We start from the raw sequence: 23,566 nt of genomic DNA, 5'->3' as shown, positions 1-23,566 counted from the left end.
TGTCGCAGTATGTCATTATTCAGCACTTCCTGTATCCAAGGTTTACATTTACTGAGCACTTACTACGTGCCAGGTACTGTTAGCACTTACAGGTATTAATTCATTTAAGTTTCAAAAGGACCCTGTTGTCACCAGGTTTATAATTATCTGCATTTTATGAATGGAGACTCCAGGCCCTGAGCGGTTAAAGGACCTGCCCAAGGTCACCAACCCGATCAGTCTGGCTGCACTCTTAACCACTGTGTTATCCATATCTCAGTGTGTGGCAGGCAGTGGATACAGTGGTGAACCAGGCGATATGGTCCCTTCCTCCACAGAGCTGATGGTGGGACGAGGGGGGCGGGGGGCAGATAATAAACAAATAGCTACTAATCTGAGTTCAGTGACAATTGCGGTTCGCACTGTGAAAGGAAAAACGTCGGGTATTATGAGAATAAATAAAGGTTAAGGGGGTGGGTTGTGGCTGGGGAAGAGAGCCTTGCCAGAGGAAATAACCTTGGAGTTGAAATCTGGTGGAGGAGAAGGCGTTATCAGTCGCAGAGACAGGGAGAGTGATCCAGGCAGAGGAGGGTGGTCGGCCTGGGCGGCTGGAAGAGTGAGGGATGGGAGGGGGCAAAGGAGAGGTGGAGGAGTTGGGCAGGCCCCAGTTTCATGTGGGCCCCAGGCCACCTTAAGGACTCTAGTTTTATATGAATGCCATGGGAAGCCACTGAGGCATTCTGAGCAGGGACTGATGTGAAAGGATCTGGGTTTTGAAAAGTTCACGTTGGCCACCATGTGCAGAATGGAAGCAGCCGGGCGAGAGGGGAGGCGCAGAGACCAAGCAGGAGGCCAAGGCAGTGCCGGCTGAGAGAGAGTGCCTGGTGGACCAGAGTGGGGGCCGTGGGAGGGAGAAAAGTGATGGATGGCCGGTCATGTAGAAACTAGCCTGGGCTAAGGAGAAAGTTCCTTGTCTCCCTCTCCACCATATCGTCTGCAAACACCTATGTCCACCAGGGGTCAGCCTTTGTCTGGTTCTTCATTGCTGTGCCCCTTCTTCTTAGGAGAGAGCCTGCACATAGGTGTTCAGTAAATACTTGTTTACTCAGATTGAATGGAATGGAGAGCTGAAGCCCAGGAAATAAAGGGAAAGTTACATATTTAGGAAGCAAGAGGAAGTCATGAAGGAGAGAGAGCAGTCAAGAGAAGCTTCCCAGGACCTGGGTGGTGGCGAGGCAGCAGGGGTTACCTGTCCATCCCGCCAGGCAGCAGCAGTGGCCGGTCACAGGATCGCAGCCATCGGCGTGGCTGCAGTCACAGCGCTCACTGCAGTTTGGCCCAAATGTGCCATCCTGTGGACAGAGGGGAGAGCGAAGTGATCAGACCCAGCTCCCTAGAGCTCCACACACTTCTGTTGGAATTTGATGGCAAAACTGAGCCACTGCCCCACAAGGACGCACAGAGACTGGGGCCGGGGCACAGTGGGAACACTTTTTATAACTGGGTGTCCACACAGCCATCAAGCCCCTCCAAGGAATTCTCTGGCTGCTTTAACAAGAGCATGGGGTTTGGAAGGAGGGAGGTGATGGTCCCGCCCTGCTTCTCAATGGTCAAGCTCAGAGGGCGGTAATGACCATCCATTAAAACTGTGAATGGAAATGCACTTTGCAAATTGCAACACATCAATCACATGTGAGGAATGACTGATTTATTCTTTGTTACTAGGGAAGAGGTGGTGACTAACACGTGTTGGGTGCTCATTAGGTATCAAGAGCCTTATGTTCTCTTTACAAGGACTCTGTGCAATGGTTCCATTCTACCCACAATTTAGAGCAGCGGTTCTCAACCTGTGGGTCGCGACCCCTTTGGCGGTTGAACGACCCTTTCACAGGGGTCGCCTAAGACCATCCGGCATATCAGATATTTACATTACGATTCATAACAGTAGCAACATTACAGTTATGAAGTAGCAACGAAAATGATTTTATGGTTGGGTCACAACATGAGGAACTGTATTTAAAGGGCCAGAAGGTTGAGAACCACTGATTTAGAGGGAAACATGGTTAGAGAAGGGAAGCATCATGCTCAAGGTAACAGGAGGTGGCAAAGTCAGGATTTGCACCCAGGACTGTAGGACTCATGTGACAACATCACATCAGTTGGTTTAACTTAGTCATATTTTAGACTGAGATCCGGTGATTAAGTCTGGTGGTTGTTGCTGGATAGTGCTTGGTTCAGGCCTCCCACACCCCAATCATAAAATTATAGATGCTGGAAGCAGAAAGAAGCTAAGACATGATCTATCAGGGGATGGCAACTCTGATGGCTTAGTGAGGGCCGTCCTATAGCACCGTATTGCGAAGGATCTTGAAGCTGCACTCGGGCTCAGGTAAACATGCCGAGTCAACTAATGTTTACCGAGAGCTGCAAGGGGCAAGGGATGCCACATCACCACATCACCATATCTGCCAAGTATTTGCCATTTTATAGATGAGAGGGCTGAGACCCGAAGTGTTTGGGAAGTGGCCACAGAGAGGTTAGAAGTAGGGCCGAGCCCTGATCTACGGTTTCCATCTGTGCTCTTCTCTGTGGACAAAATAACTCCAGGGGAAGGGTGAGGGGATGCTGGGCCCACAAGGACCTTTCCAGCCCTGGACACTCACCGGGCAGGGCAGCTCGCAGGTGTCTCCCAGCCAGCCGGGGGTGCAGGCGCAGGCGCCGTCTGTGGGGCTGCAGGCCGCCCCGTTGGCGCAGGTGCAGCTCTCGTTGCAGTTCAGGCCCCATGTCCCGCCGGGACAGGGCAGGCTGCAGTCGAGGCCCTGCCACCCTGAGGGAGGGAAAGGCTGTCGGCTCTCCATTCAGGCCCAGCACAGCCTGCTGCTCACTCTCCCCAGCTCTGCACAGGGCACCCTGCCCAAACCCAAACTTCTCAGATCGCTGGGTTAGGACACACATTTCAGAGTCCGATCCGAAATACGGTTGCCCCGTGCTGGGTGGCTGTGCCGGCTGTTAGGAGAGCTGGGGCTAGAATGCGGTCTCCTGCCTCCCAATTCTCACTGTTTTTGCGTGGGCTCATGAGCCCACCTGGGCTAGGGAACCAGCTGAGGTGGGGAGCGCGCTCTCAGCCCAGGTGGAGTCAGCCAGCCTGTCTCAGGGCCCTTTGTTTTGGGGACGGCCTGATTTCCCACTCTAGACTGGTCACTGGCCTGCTGGCCCTCAGCTCCGTTTCTCCCTCCCCACCTCTGTTCTCTGACCCAGGGGGCCAACCCCTGTAGCTGCACCGCCCAAGCCCCCCTCCGCTGGCTCTCAGACGGGCTTGCTGATGGGAGACCTGGCCCACAGACTGGAGGGCGGGAGCAGGAGAGACACCAGGTGTCTCTTATTTCTCTGCCTCGAGCCTCTAGTGGGGCTGTGTCTCCTTTGTGCTCCAGCTCTATTGTGCTGTCCCGCTGTCCATGTCCCAGCTCCACCAGGTGGCCCTCACTCCCAGGAGTGGCAGCAGCTCCTCCCACAGTTGCTAATCTCTGGTTGCTCACCTGCCCTTGTCCCTCCTTCAGCTCTTCTCACACCAGGCAGCGAATCCCCTTGGCCTGGGTTTCGGTGGCTGGAACCTCATGTACAGGCTCCCTGACCCTGCGTGTGGGTGGATGGGGCAGGAGCAGCCCAGACCCCTCCACTGGTGGCCCCCCGGGCAGTGCGCACCTCGAGGGGGTGGGATTGGGAAAGAAGGCACGTTACCTTCCTTGCAGGTACAGGAGCCGTCTACTGGGGAGCAGGTGCCACCGTTGTTACAGCTACAAACAGATGAACAGTTGGGGCCGTAGGTCCCTGCTGCACAGGGAACTGCACAGACCTCTCCCTGGGAAAAGAGGTGAGTTTTGGATCAGAGGTTGCCCCATGCTGGTGGCTGTGACCAGCGAATACTGGCCCTGACCCAAGATGTCCATGTTCTGGAGTCTGTCTGTTATCTTACTGGGCAAGAGGGACTGTGCAGATGTGATTAGGACCTTGAGCTGGAGAATCTTGGATTACCCAGGTGGGCCCAATCTAATCACACGAGCCTTTAGAAGTAAAAGATCATCAAAAGGGGAGCCTTGAGATATTCTCCACCTGCCTTTGAAGATGGAGGCGGGAGCCACAAGTCAGGGAAAAAGCGGGGGGGGGGGGGGGCCCTCAATCCTACAACCCTCATAACTGAATTCTGCCCGAAACCAACTGAGCAGGAAACAGAGTCTCCCCTGGAGCCTCTACAGCCGTGGGCAAACTACGGCCCGCGGGCCGGATCCGGCCCGTTTGAAATGAATAAAACTAAAAAAAAAAAAAAAGACCGTACCCTTTTATGTAATGATGTTTACTTTGAATTTATATTAGTTCACACAAACACTCCATCCATGCTTTTGTTCCGGCCCTCCGGTCCAGTTTAAGAACCCATTGTGGCCCTCGAGTCAAAAAGTTTGCCCACCCCTGCTCTAGAAGGAACACCTGCCCACAGACCGGAGGGACTCACCTGCCAATAACCATGACTGTAGTCCTGGCAGACCCATACTAGACTGTTGACCCACAGAAATGTGAGATAATACATTTGTTTTGTTTTAAGCCACCACATTTGTGCTAATCTGTTACGGCGATACAGCGATCCTCACCAGTTGGGGGAGGGTCAGGCTTCCAGGCCACAGCTCCAGGATGGGCAAAGCCCCCAGGGACCTCGACCTCTGAGTCTGTACTAGGTCGCAGCAGCCCAGAATTGAACCCTTCGCCTCTCAGTCTTATTTGATTGTCACCAGCAACCCCAAGACACAGATAATAATTTCCTATTCCTATTCACCTGAACCCCAGAGAAGTTAAATGGAAGTAATAATAGCTAATGCTTATTAAGTGCTTTCTCAATATCGGGCACCCTGCATCCATCATCGCATTTAATCCTCACAGGACCCTCAGGAGATAGGAACTATCGTCTCAGCAGTATTCGTACTTAATAGACAGAACAGTTGTATGGAGAAGTTAGTGACTTAGCCCAGGTCATAGAGCTAAAAATGGTTGCTCTCTATCTGAACCCAGCTGGCTGCTTACACATTCTGTTCCCAGGTGCCATAAACTGGCTCCCGGGAACGCATTCTCTGAGATGGGAGTTAGCGAGCTCTTGGCGGGTAAGGGGAGCAGGACTGGGCAGAGGGAGAAGCTCCACTGAGGTGCAGTTGCAACAGGACTGATCTTTGGGGAAGCTCTAGAGCTGGGATGGCCCTTTGACTTGTCCCGCCAGGGGAGAAGGAGGGAGGGCCTAAACACCCCACCAGTCACTGGGTCTCCACTGCCCTGGGGGAGGGGACATTTCAGGGGAAGCTCTGGGCTGAGGGCCATTTCTGGAGAGGGGCTCAGCCTGAGCCCCCAGCTTCCTGCAGTGGGGAGGAAGGAGGGCCTCCATCCTAAATGGTGAATTTGGGCAGCCCACTGCGCAGCCATTCCACAGGCCTCCTCGGTGGGCTATGAGCTCCAGCGGGGAGTTCAGAGTGAGGGCAAGCCACAGAGCAGGAGGCCAGGAGAGGGATGTCAGAGGCCTGGAGGTGGGGGTGGAGGGAGCCTTCAGTTAATCAGAGAAGCGGGTGTGTGTGTGTGTGTGTGTGTGTGTGTGTCAAGGCAGTGGAGCGGGAAGAGTGTGGACAAGAGTGCAGAGGAATGTGAGAGTGAAGAATGCTCCCGGGGAGCCGGAGGGCGGTGATTGGTGTCGGAAGGGGGAGGGAGATATTTAAAAGGGGAGTTGGGAGCCTTGAATGCCACGTAAGGGAGTCTGGGCCTTGCTCCCTGAGTCCCCCAGGACATGCCTCCCTCACTCAGAACCTACCCTGGAGCTGTCTGCTCTAGAGGAGGTGGTCACTGGATATTGAATTCCCACTGCATCCCCCAGGGAGTGTCTCCAGCCAGCTTCTGGGGTCTTACACCTCGGCGTACTGTAGGAATGCTGAGCAGATGGGACCAGGAGACAGAGCTTGTCTGGGCCCCACTAGCTGTGTTACATGGCATAGGTTACTGCCCCTCTCTGAGCCTTCGTTCCAGCATCAGTGAAATGACAGGTCTGAAGTAGAGGAGCTCACTGTTAACTCAAAGGGTCCCAGGCAGCTGGCCTCACTCCCATTTAGGCCACAGAGAGACCCAAGATTATGTCTGAGCCGTCTGAAGGGAGACTCCCCAGCCTTTTCCTCCTCCTGGCTCTTGAGCACTGGCTGGGTCAGGAAGGAGAGACTGGGGAGTGCAGAGTCCTGCACCAGAAGGTTCCACAGTTCCCACTCTTCCCCCTGCCAGTCCCTGGCAGGCCCTGACCAGCCTCGAGTCTGCCAGCACTCCCATTACCCAGATCACTCTAATTTCTCCAAGATTATAAATAGCCCATAGAACATATTTACGCTCTGAGAGCCTTGGTCCGGGTGCAAATTGCATGCACAGTTCATGGTTTTCTCTGCATGCGTTTACATTGAGAGCGGCTTCTCTCATGGTGCCCTCATTCATGTCCCCAATCCTGGGAGGCCTCCAGGGGCCTGTGTGCCCAGCTGAGGGTCTGCTGGTGGGGCTCAAAGAAAACTCTCCGCCCTGGCCCTGCTCCAGGGGCCAAGATGCAGAGCACCCGGCTGGAAATACCTGCTCCCCAGAATGCTGCACCTGGGCCCCATTCCCCCAGCACAGCCCATGAAAGGATATGGACAGTCAGTGTGTTCTTACAACAGCCCTGGGAGGTCACCAGGTTGAGAGGACTTTTTGCTTCCCAGAGAAGGAGACGGAGACTCAGAGGGCGAGTTATCCAGGGTCCCACAGTGTATTAGTGAGGGCAAAGGAGCAAAACCCAGACCTTCCTTCCAGAGTCGGGGCAGAGCCCAATGGTTAGAAAACGGACTCTGGTGTCATCCTACCATGCAGCCTTGTGCAATTTACTAAACCACTCGGGGACTCGGTTCCTCATCTGTAAAATGGGGATAAGAATATCCCTACTTCATAGGATTATTAAGAGGATTAAATTAGTTATCATATGTGAACCAGATAGAGCAGTGCCTGGCAGTCAGAAAGCACTATAAAAGCTACTACAGTGGGGCCTTGACTTACGAGTGTCCCGACTAAGGAGTTTTTTGAGATACCAGCTGTCTCTCAGCCGATTTTTTGCATTGAGTTGACAGAGTAATTTGAGTTAACGAGCTCCTTAAGGAGCTGGGTCTCAGAACGAATTAAACTCGTAAGTCAAGGCCCCACTGTATTACTGTGCCCTGGGTGGTGGGGCTCAGCAGTTAGAGTGTCCAAAGGGTCTCAATGGGTTTGATTCCTGATCAAGGGCACGTATCTAGGTTGCAGGTTAGCTCCCCCTCCCCCACCCCTCATGCTGGAGGCAACCAGTCAACGTGTCTCTCTCAGGTAGATGTCTCTCTCTCTCTCTCCCTTCTCTTCCCTCCCTCCCTTTCACTCTCTCTGAAAAGCAATGGAAAAAATGTCCTCCATGTAAGGATAACATAAAAAAAAAAGCTATTACTGCAAAGAAATAGTATCTCTTATGAAAAAATACACAAAAACCTCCAAGGTTTCAGCAGAAGACAGCTCTGGAGGAGGGATCTACCTCTCACTCACTGAACAAATTCCTGGGCCCATTTCCTGCCTCCTCCTCCAGCCTGGCTCCCTGGTTTCCCTCCTCATAGGTGAACAGCCCTGGAACTTTTACCATCACACACCAAGGGCATGGTCTTGGGGGACAGAATGAAGGGCTAACATGTGCCAGGAGCTGCTCTAAGCACTTTCTATGTGTTTGCTCTTAAAAGCCAAAATGTCCAAATGGGGAAGCAGCAGTTTCTAAAATGCACAGTTCTGCCCAGCAGGAAGGTGAGCTCAGTACAGCTAACTGAGCACTCCCCTTCCTCCACCTTGATGTCCTGACTCCGACTTGGTTCAAACTCCTCAGCAAGCACAAGGACTAACAGTTAAACTTTTTGTCAAATTCCCTACCTTCTGGCCTCCAATCTGAGGGTCAGGCATGGTGTGCAGTACATCAGCCATCTCTCACGATTGCCATGCCAAACAAGCCAATAATCAGCCTAACTTCTCAGGTTTAGACTAATAGCTCTGCCCCCCTCAGAGCACCCCCCGGCCTAGGCCTGGTGATTCTCAGGGTGCCTGTGCCAACCCCCCAACACACCGGCCATTGTCCAAACCACACACCTCCCCAGTTTGGGGGACCACCAGCAGGCCTTGGTCAGGATGGCCTGTGTGGCATCCAAGTCTACAGGGGTCATTATTTATGTCTGCACGTGCTTAGGTAATCAGTGCACACACCTGTGAGACTCAGAGTGCTTGTCTCTGGAGGTATCTGTTTATACATGTGTACGTTAGGGTATAATTTTGTGATTCCTTCCTCGTCCTTCCCTCCTGGTGTGTTCCCTCCCCAGCCTCCCAGCCCTGCTGGGAATTGGGTCCACACAGACACCGTAGTCCTAGCATACTGGGGGTCCTGGTTGGTTCACATGCCTGCCTCCATCTGGGCTGTGCGCTCAGGGAGGCGGAGATCTGATTTTATTCACATCCAGATTCTCAGGGCTTGGGATCCTGCTGGTACATAATGGGCCCTTGATAAATGTCGGTTAATTGAAATGAGATATTTGTGTGTACATGTTGGCTTTTACTGTGGACATAACCAGGAGGACCGGGCACTTTCCATATGCTTTCTCTCTCATGCCAAGCAATTCAACAAATGTTTGCCGAGTGGGGGCCAACTCTGAGCCAGCCCTGGTTGTGGGCTCCAGGGGCACACTGCAGCCTGAGATTTGTCTCTGTCCTTGGCAACTCCCAAGGCAGGGCCCACAGCCATACTCATGCCTGCATCCAACGGTGTTTGTCCACTTATTAATGTCTCCCCAGTTAGACCAGAAGCTTCATGAGAACAGGGATCTTACTGGTCTGGGTCGCCCAGTATCTCTAGCTCAGAACCTGGCACAGAATGGAGGCACTTTATAAGCAGCGCTGAACAAACGAGTGGCTCCCCTCACACACAGGAAGCAGAATATTATCTGGTCTAAGGACGCGTCCCATGCTACCACACTGATTCCAGGCCTCCCTGGGGGCTCTTGCCAAAAGGGAAAGCCAGGCCAGATCCTGGGCTACGTCAGTGTTCCATGCCACACCCTGCCACCTCTTGCCCCAACCCTGCTGGCCAGGCTGAGGGTCAGAAGTACGGCCAGAAAATTACCCTGTTGGCCTCTAGTGAATCCACTCAGAGAGACAAGACCCTCTGAGCAGAACAGTATCTCAGAGCTGATCAAATCCATCACCTTCATGAGGAGACCGAAAGTCAGAGTGGGTGGAGCTGGGGCTTGCAGGCCAGTGCCCCTCGGGACTGGCTGCAGAGCAGGGACTGTGTCTTATCCAGCCCCTCCCCCCAGCCCAGTGCCTGGCCCACACCAGCCTGAATGCACATCTGTTGATCTGTTCATACTCCTGGAAAAAGGACAAGATGAGAGCCCAGAACAGTGAGCTCAGATCAGACCACACATGCTTCACATAGCCTAGCACCTCTGCCCGCTCCCTCGGCCAGAAGTATATCCTCAGGCCCTTTATTGAAGCTGTTCCCCAAGATGTCTACCCAGAATTCACATACATCTTACTGCTGGAAACAGCCTTCTCCTCTGAGAGACTCGTGTCCTGCTAGGTAATAGACAGGCCTGGGTTTCCTTATCAATTATATGTGGCTGTTGAAATCAATCACTCTCCCCAGCATTGACCAGCATTCAGCACCCTCCCTCTACAAAGCCTCTCAATTTGAAAGACGCTGCTGTCACTCTGTGGGGCCTACGGCATCACGTTTTGAGCAGGTGCAATTTGGCCGGTAACCACATGCTATGTGACTCTGGTGGCAGCGTCCTGTCCACCAACCATGACCTAGAAATTCCCATGATGTCACCCACAAACAATCAGAGCTTCTGATCAGTGTATGCTAGTCTGGGATATTTACACAGAATTAATTTAATTCCAATTACAACAAAACAAAGCCGCCTTGGTGTTTTAGTTTGCCTCATCACAGGTAATGGAAGTTTGCCCACAGGCTTTGTGAAATGTTCAAAACCACTCTTGGCAGCCTGCTGCGGGCTTTGCAGGTGTTTAGCTTGGAACCACAGGCTGCGTCATCTCTAAGGGCCCTTCAGCTCGGATTCTCTAAGCACCTTCTTGCCTACAGTAGGAGGTCTTAACCCAAAGGAGTGAGGAACGGTGGAAATGCAGGCCCAGGGGTGGGAGCCCTCCCGGGCCTGTAAGAATCACACAAGCTGGGTGGCCACCTACTGTGCTAATGTACACAAGCATCTGGGACTGGCCACAGGCCCATTCCTAATGGTGGGGGGACAGACCCTCAGGCCAGACCTAGAAGGGATGGGTGGGGATCACTTGGTCCACCTGCCTTGCTTTACAGATGAGGAGACTGAGGCCAAGAGAGGGAAAGCAACTTGCCCAAGATCACACAGCCAATGCTGGGCAGAGATGGGTTTGGAACTCGAATTTCCTGGCTCCCATTTCAAGCACAGAATGCTAAGAGCCCAGCTGGGGTGAAACTCTGGGATAGCCCATGCTGCCCTGCTCGAATTAGCAGCACATTTACCACCTACGCACGAAACATCCAGAAGACATGGCTTTGACCTTGAGGAAGGGCCACTTGCCAAGGCCCAGAGGCTTGGGCCCTTTCTCCATCCCAGTTCACCTGCACAGCGCACACCTCACTTCCCACAGGGGCAGGTCCTGAGGTTCCCTCTTCACTGGGGAAAGCCTGCCAGTCCTGCTCAGTGTCTTCATTCTGTGAATGGGGGATGGATGTGAACTCTTCCTCCCATCCAAAGGCCTGTTAATTATAGATGCAGCATTGGCTATTAACATCTTGAACTTGATTTGAAAGAGCTACTGGCAGAGCGGAACCCCTGGTGCTAGTCCTGCTAAAGAGATGCAAATCTCCTCTCCGCCTCCCACCCGCCTCCTTGCACGAGGCGGCAGCACAGGCCCAGACCCCAGTGGGTAATGAGTTATATGTTCTATTAAATTTGTTTCAAATGCTGTTTATTTAATTTTCTCCCCTGCAATATGATGCTTTGTAGTTTGGCCCTGTTTGGGAAAATTAATCAGCAGCTGGGCTTCTTGTGTTCATCATCCGTTTTCCTTGCATTGGGCAGGAGGTTAATGAGAATTTTTTGGAGTGGAAGACGAAGATGGAGAGTGGTTGACCCTCCCTCATACGAAAGTGGGAGGCAATTGCGCAAGTTCGTCTCTGGGTCCCCTTAAATATGTTCTGTGGGTGGGAGGCAGAGTAAATGGAGTAGAACTGGGTTTTCTAGATCCTGGCCAAGGTGGTGGCGTTCTCCTGTCAGCCAGTGGGAGCTCAGCAGAGAGGACTCTGCCACAGGAACTAGGGAAGTCGCCCCGGCCCACACGTCTTCTTGTTGGAGGAGTAGGGATGGTTTAGGCAAGCAAGGGCCCTGGACCGGGGGCCAGAGTACACGGGTTTAAGTAAGGCAAAAGCCCTGGCTCACAGTGACCTGGCCTCGTTCATTCATCCATTCAATCCATGAACAATTGTGGAGCATCTACTGTAGGCCGAGTACTGTGGCGGGGCCTGGGGCTCACTACCCATTACACTAGATGCCATGAGACCTCAAGTCCCTTTAAGTCCCGTATTCTTCAACTTCCAGAGCACGTTTCCCTATTACCTGCCCCTGTGGCACTTACCACAATTGCACTGAATTAAAATTTCATGAGGGCAAGGACTGGGCCTGTTTTATTCAACCCCGTGGCCCTGGCCCTAGCCCAGTGTCTCGCCCACAGTCAGTGCTCAATGCATATGTATGAGTTAATCCAGTCATCCAGGAAATGTTTTTTAAAGCACTAGTATGTGTCAGACACTGTGTGAGGCCAGGTGCCACATGGTGAGCAGAACAGAGCTTGTCCCTACCCTCAGTGGAGTTTACCATGTAGTGGCTGGAGGCGGGTGGGGCACAAGATGAGGCTGGAGCAAGAGAGGGGCTCAGGCTAGTCCCCTCCCGACTTCCGGATGTCCTGCAGGCAGCCTCGGTGGCCTCCCGGCCTCTGGTTGCTCCTACTCCCCTCTCCCCACTGCTATTCCTGGAGTTTCAGGGCCACCAATGCAGGCTGATTTTTGGTGTCCGATGCCAGTCACCTCAATGCCAGCAGAGCACACGTGGAGTGTGCGTCACTGTTTGCAAAGCCCCTGGCCAGGGTCTGCTCTGCCACACAGAGTGCCAGCCTTGGGCTGCTGCCTCCCCCTACCCACCCTTCTCAGTCACCCCACTCCCAGCTCCAGGTCTGAGGCAGTGGGATTCCCAGGTGGGAGCCTCATTTGCGATTTTCTAGGGAGAAAGAGCGACACACGATCCACAAGAGCACAACTTGGACAGAATGCCAGCCACGCAGGCCTCTCAATGCAGAGCAAACCTCGCTGGACCTAATTAGTGTGCCACTGGTAAGGCAGCCCCTGCCAGCGATGCATGCTGGGGAGAAGAAACTCTGCATAAGACATGAGGAGCAGGGAGCTGGAGAGAGGAGCCGGAGAGAGGGCAGGAGGCCACTTGTCACAGCCATCCCCACTTTTTCCTCCTTGTGCTGAGGGAAATGCCCAGGCCCTTGCGGCTGAGCCATTCTGTCTGGCTCCCATGGGGGATGGGTGCAGAAGGCTGATGGTTAGGCCTGGAAGTCCCAGGTCTGTCCAGAATGAATAGGCTGTCAGTGACCCAAGGCTGCTCTGTACAGCTGTGCAGGCTGCATGAGGTGCCACTCCCATGACGTTACCACAGTTTGCTGTGTGTGAGTGGGCTTTGTATCAGTGGTGTGACAGCTGTGGGTGGAGTAGGCTTAGCATCTGCATGTTGGACATTTGGCCAGAGAGCCCCCCAGGGTGACCTGGTCACGGTGGCATGGGTGTGGTGTGCATGCTGTGAGGGCTGGGTATATGGGGTGGCGCATGGACACTGCAGAATCCAGACCCTCTGGTGTGGCTGGGTGGTGTGGGCCCAGACAGGGCCTGCAGAGCCACAGTGTGACAATAGTGACAGTGACAATGTCCCAAGTGGGAACCAGATGGTGGGGAACAGAGGGTCCCGCAGAAGCCAATTGCTTACTAAGGTCCCAGCAGAACGTGGCACATTCACAACGTAGGGGGTGCCGCTAAGCTTCCTGTCAGTGAATATTCTTGATCACGCTGAGTGCAGGAGGCTGTACCAGGCCTGGGAGCGGGCTAGGGTCAGGAGGTGGCAGGATGGGGAAAAGGGTAGCAACACAGGGGTGATCAGATCGACCTGCTCCCCCCAGCAGCTTTCTGTTCAGTGGAGAAACAGAAACATCTGTTAGGACAGAAACATCCTCACTGTGCCAGCAGAGTGGGCGTGCCAGCGTCGGGGCTGAGGGGCAGCAGGGGGACGGGAGCCCGGAGGTCAGAAGGCCCAGCCAGGGAAGCCTGCCATGCCAAGCTTCAAACTTTGCCCTACAGACAAGGCAGCCCCGAAGAGCGGGCAAGTCAGCACTGTAGGAAACCCCTCCTCCAAAGGCAGGAATCTGGGCCACTCCTTTCTATTTGAGAGGCCGAGAGCCCAGACTCGGGCAAATCCAACCGCTTATCGATTGTGGAATCATTAAAAAAAAAAATCATAGACCAAATGCAAAGCAAGTTCTAAAGTTGAAACCAGAGAAGCTTTCACCAGGGAACGAGAAAGGAGTGAGGGCGAGGAAGGTTGCCTCTACTGTCCACAGGGTCCATCCCTCCTGTCCCCCAAGTCCTGTGAATTATCTAGGTCTTCATAAAGCTGGCTTCCTCTGGATTCTTCTGGCCCCTGGAGGTTTCTCAGCCAAGTTCTCATAGAATGCTTCACCACACATAACTGGGGTCTGGAATGAGTCCTCAGGAGCGGGGGGGCGGGTTTGAAGGGAGCGCAGTTCAGATCAGCCCCCTGCAGGAAGGAACACAGTGGCTTCCAGCCTGGGGTGGAGCCTGGCTGGGGGAGAAGGGGCAGGAGGGGTTCTTCCCAGCATCCTCTGCCTGGGGAGGGGCTCAGCCCTGGGCTTGAGAGTGGGGAGGGTAGAGATGCTCAGAGTTGGGTGACCTTGCCGAGCCTGTCCCCTTGTGTATAAAATGGCAACAGTGACACCTAACCTCAGAGGGCTGTGAGAACTCCCAGGATGGCTATGAGAGGGTTTTGGAGTGGAAGGACTGGTACAGATGGCGGTCCTGGTGACGACTGGGTGCTCCGTCCACACCACCACCTGAGCCACGTGATGGATGCCTGACTGCCCTATAGTTGACGCCACCTCTGAATTGAGCTCTGGCGGCTGGAGCACCCCTGTGACGGTGGATAAGGTTTCATCCTGGGAGAGGGCAGTGAGCATCACTCTGGGTTTGCCCACAGAAGAGGCAGGTCACAGCGAGGGGGCAGAAGGTCCCCTCAAGCCCATGGGCTCTGGAACCTGGCTACATGGTTCAGGTCCTGGCTCTGAGGGACCTTGGGCAACTTGTGTTTTTTTTTTCAGCTTTATTGGGGTGTAATTGACAAACCTTGGCAAGTTGTTAACCTCTCTTTCAGTTTTCCTATCTGCAAAACGGGCAGGCAGCAGTGAAGATTACGTTGATCTACACAGTGCTCTCAGAACAGTGCCCAGCCCAGAGGCGTGCTATACATGCTTCAGGCATTCTGATGGTTACACATGGCCAGTAAGAGCCTAGGCCCACAGAAGATGTAAGAAAAGAGACCAAGATTTACCTGCTCTGTGTCACTTTCCTCGTACTTGCCCTGCTTCACCCTCACAACCATTTTGCAGGGTGTCCTGCGGGAGGTGAGGTCTCAGAGGTGACCTTCCCTACGTCACCCAGTGGGCAAGCAGCAGGGTTGAGAGTCAAGCCCAGATTTCCCCCACGCAAAGCCCTCCCAGAGCTCCCCCCACTCTGCCAACCTGCCTATATTGAAGAACCATTTCTGGGCAATGAAAACCAGCATGTGTTGAGCACCTACTGCATGCTGGGTTCTTAGGCTGCCATGTCACCATCTCCCCACACAGGGTTCAGAGGCCAAACACAGCACCATTTCATCACACCCCTGCTCAAGATTGCAAGAGCTCCCTCTTGGCTGCTGAATTCCTCACAAGTTCCCACCCTGGCCTGCAGGACCCAGGCTGCTTCGCTCCCACTATGTTCCTCCACAACCCGCTCACCTGGGCCTGAAGGCTGGGGGTGGGGGTGGGGTGGGGTGGGTTGGATGGGGTGGGGGTGGGCGGCCTGGCCTGGCTTCCCTGTGCCTGGCTCAGGAAATTAAAACCCCTCCGCAGAGCTTTTAGGACAGGCAAGAACAATTATTTAGTAATGTTCTTGGGAGAGAAAACTTGAGGATTTATTTTTGTTTTGTTTATATTTACCCCTATTGTTAGTTTTCTTATTAGCCCCACTTTGAAATAATTTATTCATGACCTTTCCTGCAACATCTTTCATTTTCCAGACACAATCACATCTTCTGGCAGGAATCCCTTCCCTTCCTGGGGTCCATAATTACTCCCGCTGAGCAGATTATTGGTGTTAATGACTAAGGGGAGATGCCTGGGAGGGGCCACGCTAGGTGGGGTCTTGAACTTGAGTGCAGGGGTAGCAGGAGGGGAGTGGGTTCTTCCTTTGTTCCAGACATGCAGCCCTGGGCGGGTCAGTCTCCGGGCCTGGGCCCACTGCTCCCCCTAATGCCTCTCGGGGCACATACCGGGGCACTTCCTTCAGTATTCTCAACGACTCCTTTCAGCTCAGCTTTACATCAGCCCCAGGATACAGGGTGCAGGGTTTGCACCCCCATTTTTCAGAAGATCAAGTTAAGGCACAGAGAGGTGAAGTGAGTTGGGCAAAATAAAACAGCGAGTTGGCGCAGAGCCGGGGTTGAATCCCAGGCTGACTACTGCCTGGTCCTCTCCTTAGCACTGACCTCCTCTCTCAGAGCATCTGTCCTGAGGTGAGTGTGGCCTAGGAACCATAAGTCCTGGGTTCTAGGCCCAGCTCGATCGCCTTAGACAAGACTTGTAATCGCTCTGAACATGTTACCGCATCTGTGAGATACAGCCTGCTTTCCTCAGAGGAGAGCTGAGAATGGACAAGCTCAAGTGTGAGATGGCTGAGCCCCAAGTAAGGAGGGAGACGGAGGGTCTCAGCCTCCCCTCCCCTCAAAGACACAGGTCAGGAGGTCAGTAGGCTCCAGATGAGCAATGAGGTTGCGGGGTTGTCCCCTTCCTAGGAAAAGGCCTGCGAGAGCCTCAGAGCTGGCTATTTACCCGCTATCCACAGCCCTCTCCTCTGCAGGCATTTCGGTTTGTGACCGAGAGTGCAGGTTCTGGGTGCAGACTCCGCCATGGACTCCACCGCTTATCGACTAGGAAGGTTACTTTACCTCTCTGAGCCCTAGTTCCTCACCTGCAAAGCGGGCATCCTAACAGCCCCCGCATACCGGGGCTGTGAGGGTTAAGTACAATAATGTGTGAAGAGCAGGGTGCCTAGCCCAGGGCCCGCTGCAGTTACTCAGGGCTCCAAACGTGTCCCCTTCCTCCAGACATTCCAGGGGGGCTCCTCTGACTCTCAGCCCCACCCTCCAGGACTGGGAGCCAGCAGGGGCGGAAACACTGTGAACAGAGACTTGGACAGACAGAAAATGGGAAGTGTTTAAGGCACGGACGCTTCAGACCTGCCCCGGCAGCTTCTGCTGCTACAGAGAGAGGTCAGGCACCAGGCCTGAGGTCGAAGCCTCGGCTCCGGCTCCGCCCGGTAAGGAGGGCGCTGATCCCGACGCGAGCACTGCAGGGGGAGGTGTGACAAGGGGCACATTTAGTTTCTAGAACAGAAGAGTCAGCAGTTTCCCCTAATAAAGCCACAACTTCGGGGTCCCAGAGGGGGGAAGGCTGGACTCAGCCTTGTGACATAAAGCCAATTTTCCCTACTTTGCACTGTGGATTAATTGCCAACATGATTCAACCCTCCAGGGACCCTCCACCCCATCCCTTTCTGCCCTGGGGAAAATTGCTAGGTGTCTCTGCTCTGCGGACAGCAAACTCCGAGGTGGAGGCGAAGGTGGAAAAAGCATCTGACTGGGAGTTATGTCACCCGCTTTCCGTTCCAGTTCTTCCAATGATTTGCTATATGTCACACTCGCTCTCTGGACCCCAGTTTCCTCCTTTGTAAAATGAGAAGATGCTTGAGGGAAGGGCTGAGTATTCGTCCAACTCTGTCATTATGAAGAAATATTCCTGTTTTGTGCTCACATCAACCCTGAAGGGCAGGGATTACTAACCTGTTTTATAGATGGGAAACTAGAGCTCAGAGAAGCTAAGCATATTGTCTAAGGTCACACAGCTATTGAACAACAGACTTGGGATTCCAATGCTGGCGTGTCTGACCCCAGAGTCCATACCCTTTGCCTCCAGTATGACTTCTTTATACAACCACATAAGGAACTCCTCAACACCCATTTACTGAGCATTCCTACACCAGGCTTTGTTCTAAGCATTGTATCTATTTTATCTAATTCAATCCTAAGAATAACAGTATCACATGGTACCATTATTTAGTCGGTTTTATGAATGAAAAACTAAGATTTGAGAAGCTTAAGTAACTGGGCCACGGCCACCCAGCAGGCAATGGCCGAGCTGGGATTTCAATACTGGAATCTGTCTGTGTGCACGCGTGTGTGTGCGTGTGCATATGTGTGTGTGTGTGTATCATTTCTACTGCTCTGCACTACCTAGGCTCCTCTGCTCACATGGGCATGGCAGTAGAGGGTGAATTCCTCATCCCCAGCACAGCATCCAGGAAAATCTTTTACTATGATCATTAGGAAGCAACTCAGTGGTGGGGCTGCAGGGAAAAGGAAGTCGGTTTTCTGCTCGTAGGGCTAACAGTCTTCAGACTGAAGTTTGATGAGCAAAACAATTAGAACAGGAAATGCGCACACATTATATACATGTCACCTGGCTATAACTTTCAGTCCACAGTCTCTTCTGGCCCCGCAATTGTCCTTGATCCCTAGTTCCAGTTTAGAAGCCATACAAGAGGCAGACACGCACTTTGCCCAGCTTGAGGGGGTGGGGGTGGACTGAGGGAGGGCGACATCTTTAAAGGGCATCGGAAACCTTAGAGGAAAATTCAATCACTGCTCCACTGATCTGGATTTTCATAACTCTCACCCCCTCCCGCCTTCCCCAGCCAGAGCCGCTGAGGTCTGTGCATGACCTACCGACAGCACGAAGAAAGGGGAGAAAAATGTGGAACTGAGTTTGTTCATTTGGGTGATGGAGTGCCTGCTCCCCTCGCCAGCATGCAGGGTTCAATAACGGCAGACAGGGCTTCAAAAAATTGCAGCATAAATAGATGAGCCCTTTAAGGTAATAGAGATTCTGTCATCCAGGGGAGAAATATAGGCCCCGAATCCCATGGGAGGGGACAGCGGGTCTGTCTCCCCCGCCTCCCATGCTCTCATCCCCATTATAGCCAGAGCTGAAAGGGAGCATCTGTGCTGAGGAATGACCAGAGGGCCCTTATCTCTCGGCCACACAGGCTCCACGTGGGGAAGAGGAGGCTGGGAGGGGGTCTGGGAAATCAAGTCTTTGCAGCTCCAGCAGCGACCTCACAGGCTGTTCCCTCCCGGTGCCAAGGTGGCAGCCATTAGTCCTCGGGCAGCACAGGAGGCTTCCTCAGGCTGGCTGCCTAGGTGAGGCCTAATTAAGGAAAGATGGTCAGCGGAGGCGCATAGTGGGGCTGAGAAACTGACCTTCTCCCCTGTGGTGAGAAAGTCTGTTCTCAGCTCTGTGGCTGCTCTTGGGGACCTGGGAGCCCTTGGTGACCCTGCAGCTCCCAGCCAGGAGAAAGTTTCAATTCTCACCTCATTTCTTAAAAAATAAAATTTATATATATATATATCAGAGAGGAAGAGAGAGATAGAAACATCAGTGATGAGAATCATTGATCAGCTACCTCCTGCACGTCCCCCACTGGGGATCAAGCCCATAACCCAGGCATGTGCCCTGACCTCCTGGTTCACAGATCAACGCTCAACCACTGAACCACGCTGGCCAGGCTCACCCTCATTTCTACCTGTACTCTCAAACAGGGTGCTTAGGACAGGCCCAGTCAGTCTCTTCAGATGGGGGAACCCTTGGGGTAAATAACAACGACACTAGCAGGGCAACGTTAACACTAATCTATCTAATAAAGAGCAAATATGCTAATTAGACCAAACAGTAGAACTACCCTTCAGATGACCTTCCGGAGGAAGCTGGGGCTGCAAGGGCCAAGCCCCTTGCACGAATTTCTCGAATTGGGCCTCTAGTAATGATAATAATAGCTAACACTTGTTGAAATATTACCACTATGCCAGGCATTCTAAATATTTTATAGGCACTAATTAACTCAATAATCTAATGGACTTTATTAATATTCCCCTTTCTAAGAAAACAGAGGCACAGAGAGGTAAAGCATCTTGCCTAAGGCCACACAGCTAATAAGCAGCAAAGCTGGTATGTGAAGGTAGGAAATCTTGCTCCAGAGTCTCTTCAAAACCACCACACAGTACTGCATATGGTAGAAGCTCACATCATTTACCCAGAGAACCCAGAGATGATGTTGGGGTAGCTGCCCCATCCCACTGCAGCTACCTGTTTATCTGAACTGCAGAGAAGCTAATGGGTAGACTCAAGCCCCAGCCCTGCTGGCAGGGCCTGCTGAGAAATGCAATAAATGTCCTTCCTATAAAGGTCAGTTCTGGAAACTTCTGCTTTAAGGGCATTGCTCGTCCCAAGAATTTCATTCATTTCAAAAATAATATATTGAGCAAAATGTTCACATTGTACATGGAGGGGGCAGTAGGGGGCACAGGGTTGGAGGGAGACAGATTCTGAGTATAAACCATTTCCTGTGGGAAAGGAGGAGATGGAAGGGTTAATTCTGAAGAGAGGAGCGTTCAGGGAAGACTCCATGGAAGAGGTAGCCTTTGCTTAGCCTGAAAGGTGGAGGAGGATTTTCATAGACTGAGATAAGGAAATTGGGGGTGAGCATTCTAGGAAGAGCATGATGCTTGAGAAAAGGCACAGGTTGAAGCACCAAAGCAGACACTGCGTTTGGGGAAAAGTGAGTTTGGTGTGGGTAGGACAGGTTTGTGGCAGGACTTAGCAGGAGATGAGGTTAGGGTAAACTAGTTTTGAGGAAAGGTTACAAAGGACTGAGGTTTGAGCTTTACTTGGTGGATATTGAGAAGCTGTGGAGAGAGGTGATGTGACTCTAGTCTCCAAGTGGAAAGACAGCTTGACTAAGTGCCCTTGCCACAATTCAGCTACTCCCCAGTGGTCAGGAAGAAAGGTCCTCTCTTTCTGGATCATTCCTCACGTGGGCACTCCCACCACCCTTCTAACCCGAGCACCCTGACACCCTCACTCTTTCCCCCTCACTCCTGTTCGCCATGGTGTTCTGACCAGCTGTGGACCCTGGGGTCTAACCCTGGGAGAGCAACCTTGAAGCAGAGACCAGTGGAGCTGTCCAGGGTGCTGAAACAACGCCACTCCCAATTTTAATTACTTCCAGTTGAACGACTGGCTCCCCTACCATTGTTTCATTCCCATTTTACAGATGAGAAATAGAGGCCCCCAAAGTTAGCACAACCAGAGCTAGGAACTGAGCTTCTTGCCTTCCAGCCCTGGGTTCTTTTCCGCCACTTGAAAGCCCTAATATAATTCAGCAATGCATGCCCCAAGTGATTCCATTCGTGCTGCCATGCTCATATGTAAAATGCCCAGTCTCTCCCACCTCTATCTCTATGTCCCCTTCGTCAAACATCGATAGGCATGTCCACCCCACAGTGCTGCTGAGACTGACCGTGTAGGGTACTTGAGTAGATCTGCCTGAGTGTATGCTTATGGCTTTGCTCTAGTGGGAACCCATGGATGTAGCTCATCCTCACACTCTCCTGGAAAAGGGTGCTGTGCTCCGAGGAAACAATGCTCCTCCACTACTCTCACAATTCACTAATAATTACTATAATTTTTACGGGTTGTCTACTGTGTTCCAGGCACTGAGACATTAACTTTCCATATGAAGCTTCTCATTCTTATGGCCAAGACTCCTCTCTACAGAGGAGGAAATTCAGGCTTCAGCAGGATAAATGACTTGCCAGTAGGCAGGGTGTGGATTAGAGGGCCAGACTATGAACTCAGATTTGTGTGGTTCCGTAGTGACCTATCACCTAACATATCATAGTTCAGTGGCTCTCACCACTACTGGCTTTGTGATCCTAGGCAAATGACTTATCCTGTTTGAATTTCTTTTTTTTTAAGTTATTTTGTTTAATATGTCAATATTATTTTTTTTGTTATTTTATTTTTTTTCCTTTTTTATTGCTTAAAGTATTACAAAGAGTATTACATATGTGCCCTTTTTCCCCCCTGCCCTTGACAGCCTGTTTGAATTTCACTCTCATTTGCAAATTGAGGAATGTGAAAGTGCACCTCTGTAGGGCTCCTGAAAGGAATAGAAACGAAGCATGTAGCTAGGACTCCATCATTGTTTGCTGCTAATGTGAATATTATTTTTATTGGGCACAAGTTCCTTGATGGCTGGATGGGTGTCTGATGAGACTTTCCATATCCCCAGCTAGGAAGGTAGGAAGGAAGGAGAAAGAGTGTGAGGGCCAGCACATCCAGAATGCCAGGTGGGAACTTGCTTCTGCTCTATATTCCTGTGGCCTCAGTGGGTAGGGACCACCTTGCTGGAGCAGGCATGTCACTGGGTAGTTCTTCACTATTTCATCGGCACTCCTCACATTTATGTTGACCCTGAGACCATTGTCAGCCCTCAGAGACTGTGCTTTCATAGAGCTATCCCAATATCCTCCTTAACAAGCCCTTGGCAGGGAGAGGTCTGGTGGGATGGGATTGCTGAGGATGAGTCTTCCCATCCATTACCACATTGGCTACTCACATCCCAAAACAGGCAGGACTGATGTGCCTCCCATCTTACAGATGAGGAAACTGAGGCCCAGCAAGGTGAAGTGACATGTCCAAGATTACCGAGCCTAGGATCAGGGTCTCCAAACACTCAGAAAAGGGCTATTATTTTAATTAGTCTCTAATAAATTGCTGATCCTAAAAATATCTTTTGTTGTTTTTTATTTTTAATTTTTTGTTAATCCTCACCTGAGATATTTTTCCATTGATTTTTAGAGAGAGTGGAAGGGAGGGGGAGAGACAGAGAAAGAGAAACCTCGGTGTGAGAGAGATACATTGATTGGTTGCTTCCTGCATGGGCCCTGACCAGGCCTGGGGATCGAGCCTGCAACCAAGGTATGTGCTCTTGACTGGAATCGAACCTGGGACCCCTCAGTCCTGGGGCCGATGCTCTAGCCACTGAGCAAAACTGGCCAGGGCCTTAAAATCTTTTAAGGAAAAAGGCAGGTACATACATTCACAAGCCAACCAGTAAATAAAGGCTTTGATAGTTATTACTGACTGTGGGACATTTGGGGTAGGGTTTCAGCCAAGTCTGCTCTGTTATCACGACCCTCCATCCTCTGCAGGCCGGCTCATTGCAGGAAGTCCCATTCATTCAGAAGCTGGGGTGAGGGCAACAGTAATGAGTCCCCCCCTTAGAGCCTGGTGCATGCAGGAATGAGTCACTAGATGAGAACAACTGACTCTTCTGTAATCACCTCCAGTGGCTCTTGTTCGATACCCAACAGGGCCCAGAAGAGCCTTCTCAGGTATAATGAGGCTGGGTGGGAGGAGATGGATGGAGATTTGCGGGGTCTCACCAGGGCAGCTTGACTCACAATCTGTCTTAGCCCCAAGCCCCAGGCAGGGGCACTAAACAGCTAGCTGATTTCTGTAAGTGCCAAGTCCCCGCCCCCCCCTACCCCCCAAGTTCAAGGGCAGGAAGTCATTTGCATCCCAGAGAGGAGGAAGAGAGACAATAGCCTGGCTTTAGACTGTTGGACCTCTGACCTGCAGGCAGTGGGCACACAGACACCAGCCTCTCTAGGCTCCCCCAGGGTCCTATTTTCCCTTCTGAGGAGCAGTGACTAAGCAGGCAGCTGGAGGTAAAGACCGGGGAACAGGGAGGTGGGACTCCCAGGAGACCCATAGATAATGTACACAATCGGACCATAAAAACCTCAGTGAATGCCCCCCCTCCCCCCCCCACACACCTCCGTGCTCCTACTTTTACCTCATTTCCCCCAGAAGGGTGTGTCTCCTGACTTGGTCCATGGAGTCTGCATAATAGACCCTCTTAGAAGTCAGATAGTTCATCTCCCTCTATAAACTCTCATTTACAGATGGCGGAACTGGGACCATGAGAGGGGAAGCCACATGGCCAAAGCCATAGAACTACCCCAGTAGTCAAGATGCCTGCCTCACTAGCAGACTGTGTGGTCAGTTCACTTCAGCTTCAGTCACCTGAGCTATGTGAGATTTTAATCCCAAACAACTTTCTCACCCAAACCTCAAACCTAGGCACTGCATTTTTCTATGGAAGTTATGGACAAAGCTCACATCAATCAAGGTAAATTAGAGACAAAACCTG

General features: G+C 52.2%; 1 protein-coding gene across 6 annotated transcripts in view; it reads right to left on the bottom strand.

The window, feature by feature from the left end:
- MEGF11 (multiple EGF like domains 11) overlaps positions 1–23,566 on the bottom strand; it is a 348,065-nt gene that overhangs the window by 32,815 nt on the left and 291,684 nt on the right. For all 6 annotated transcript variants that reach the window (XM_070420503.1, XM_070420522.1, XM_070420529.1 and 3 more), the window contains 3 exons: positions 3,718–3,838; positions 2,643–2,806; positions 1,229–1,331 (listed from right to left, as the gene is read on the bottom strand). In XM_070420503.1, coding sequence (XP_070276604.1) covers positions 1,229–1,331; positions 2,643–2,806; positions 3,718–3,838 — 388 coding nt within the window. The remainder of the gene's footprint in view (positions 1–1,228; positions 1,332–2,642; positions 2,807–3,717; positions 3,839–23,566) is intronic.

The sequence above is a fragment of the Myotis yumanensis genome, unplaced genomic scaffold (genome assembly GCF_028538775.1).
Source record: "Myotis yumanensis isolate MYYU_CA2020_CCGP unplaced genomic scaffold, mMyoYum1.0.hap1 SCAF_1, whole genome shotgun sequence".
Lineage (NCBI taxonomy): Eukaryota > Metazoa > Chordata > Mammalia > Chiroptera > Vespertilionidae > Myotis > Myotis yumanensis.
Note: the sequence above shows the minus strand (reverse complement) of the source record. Positions and strands in the feature narration are given on the sequence as shown.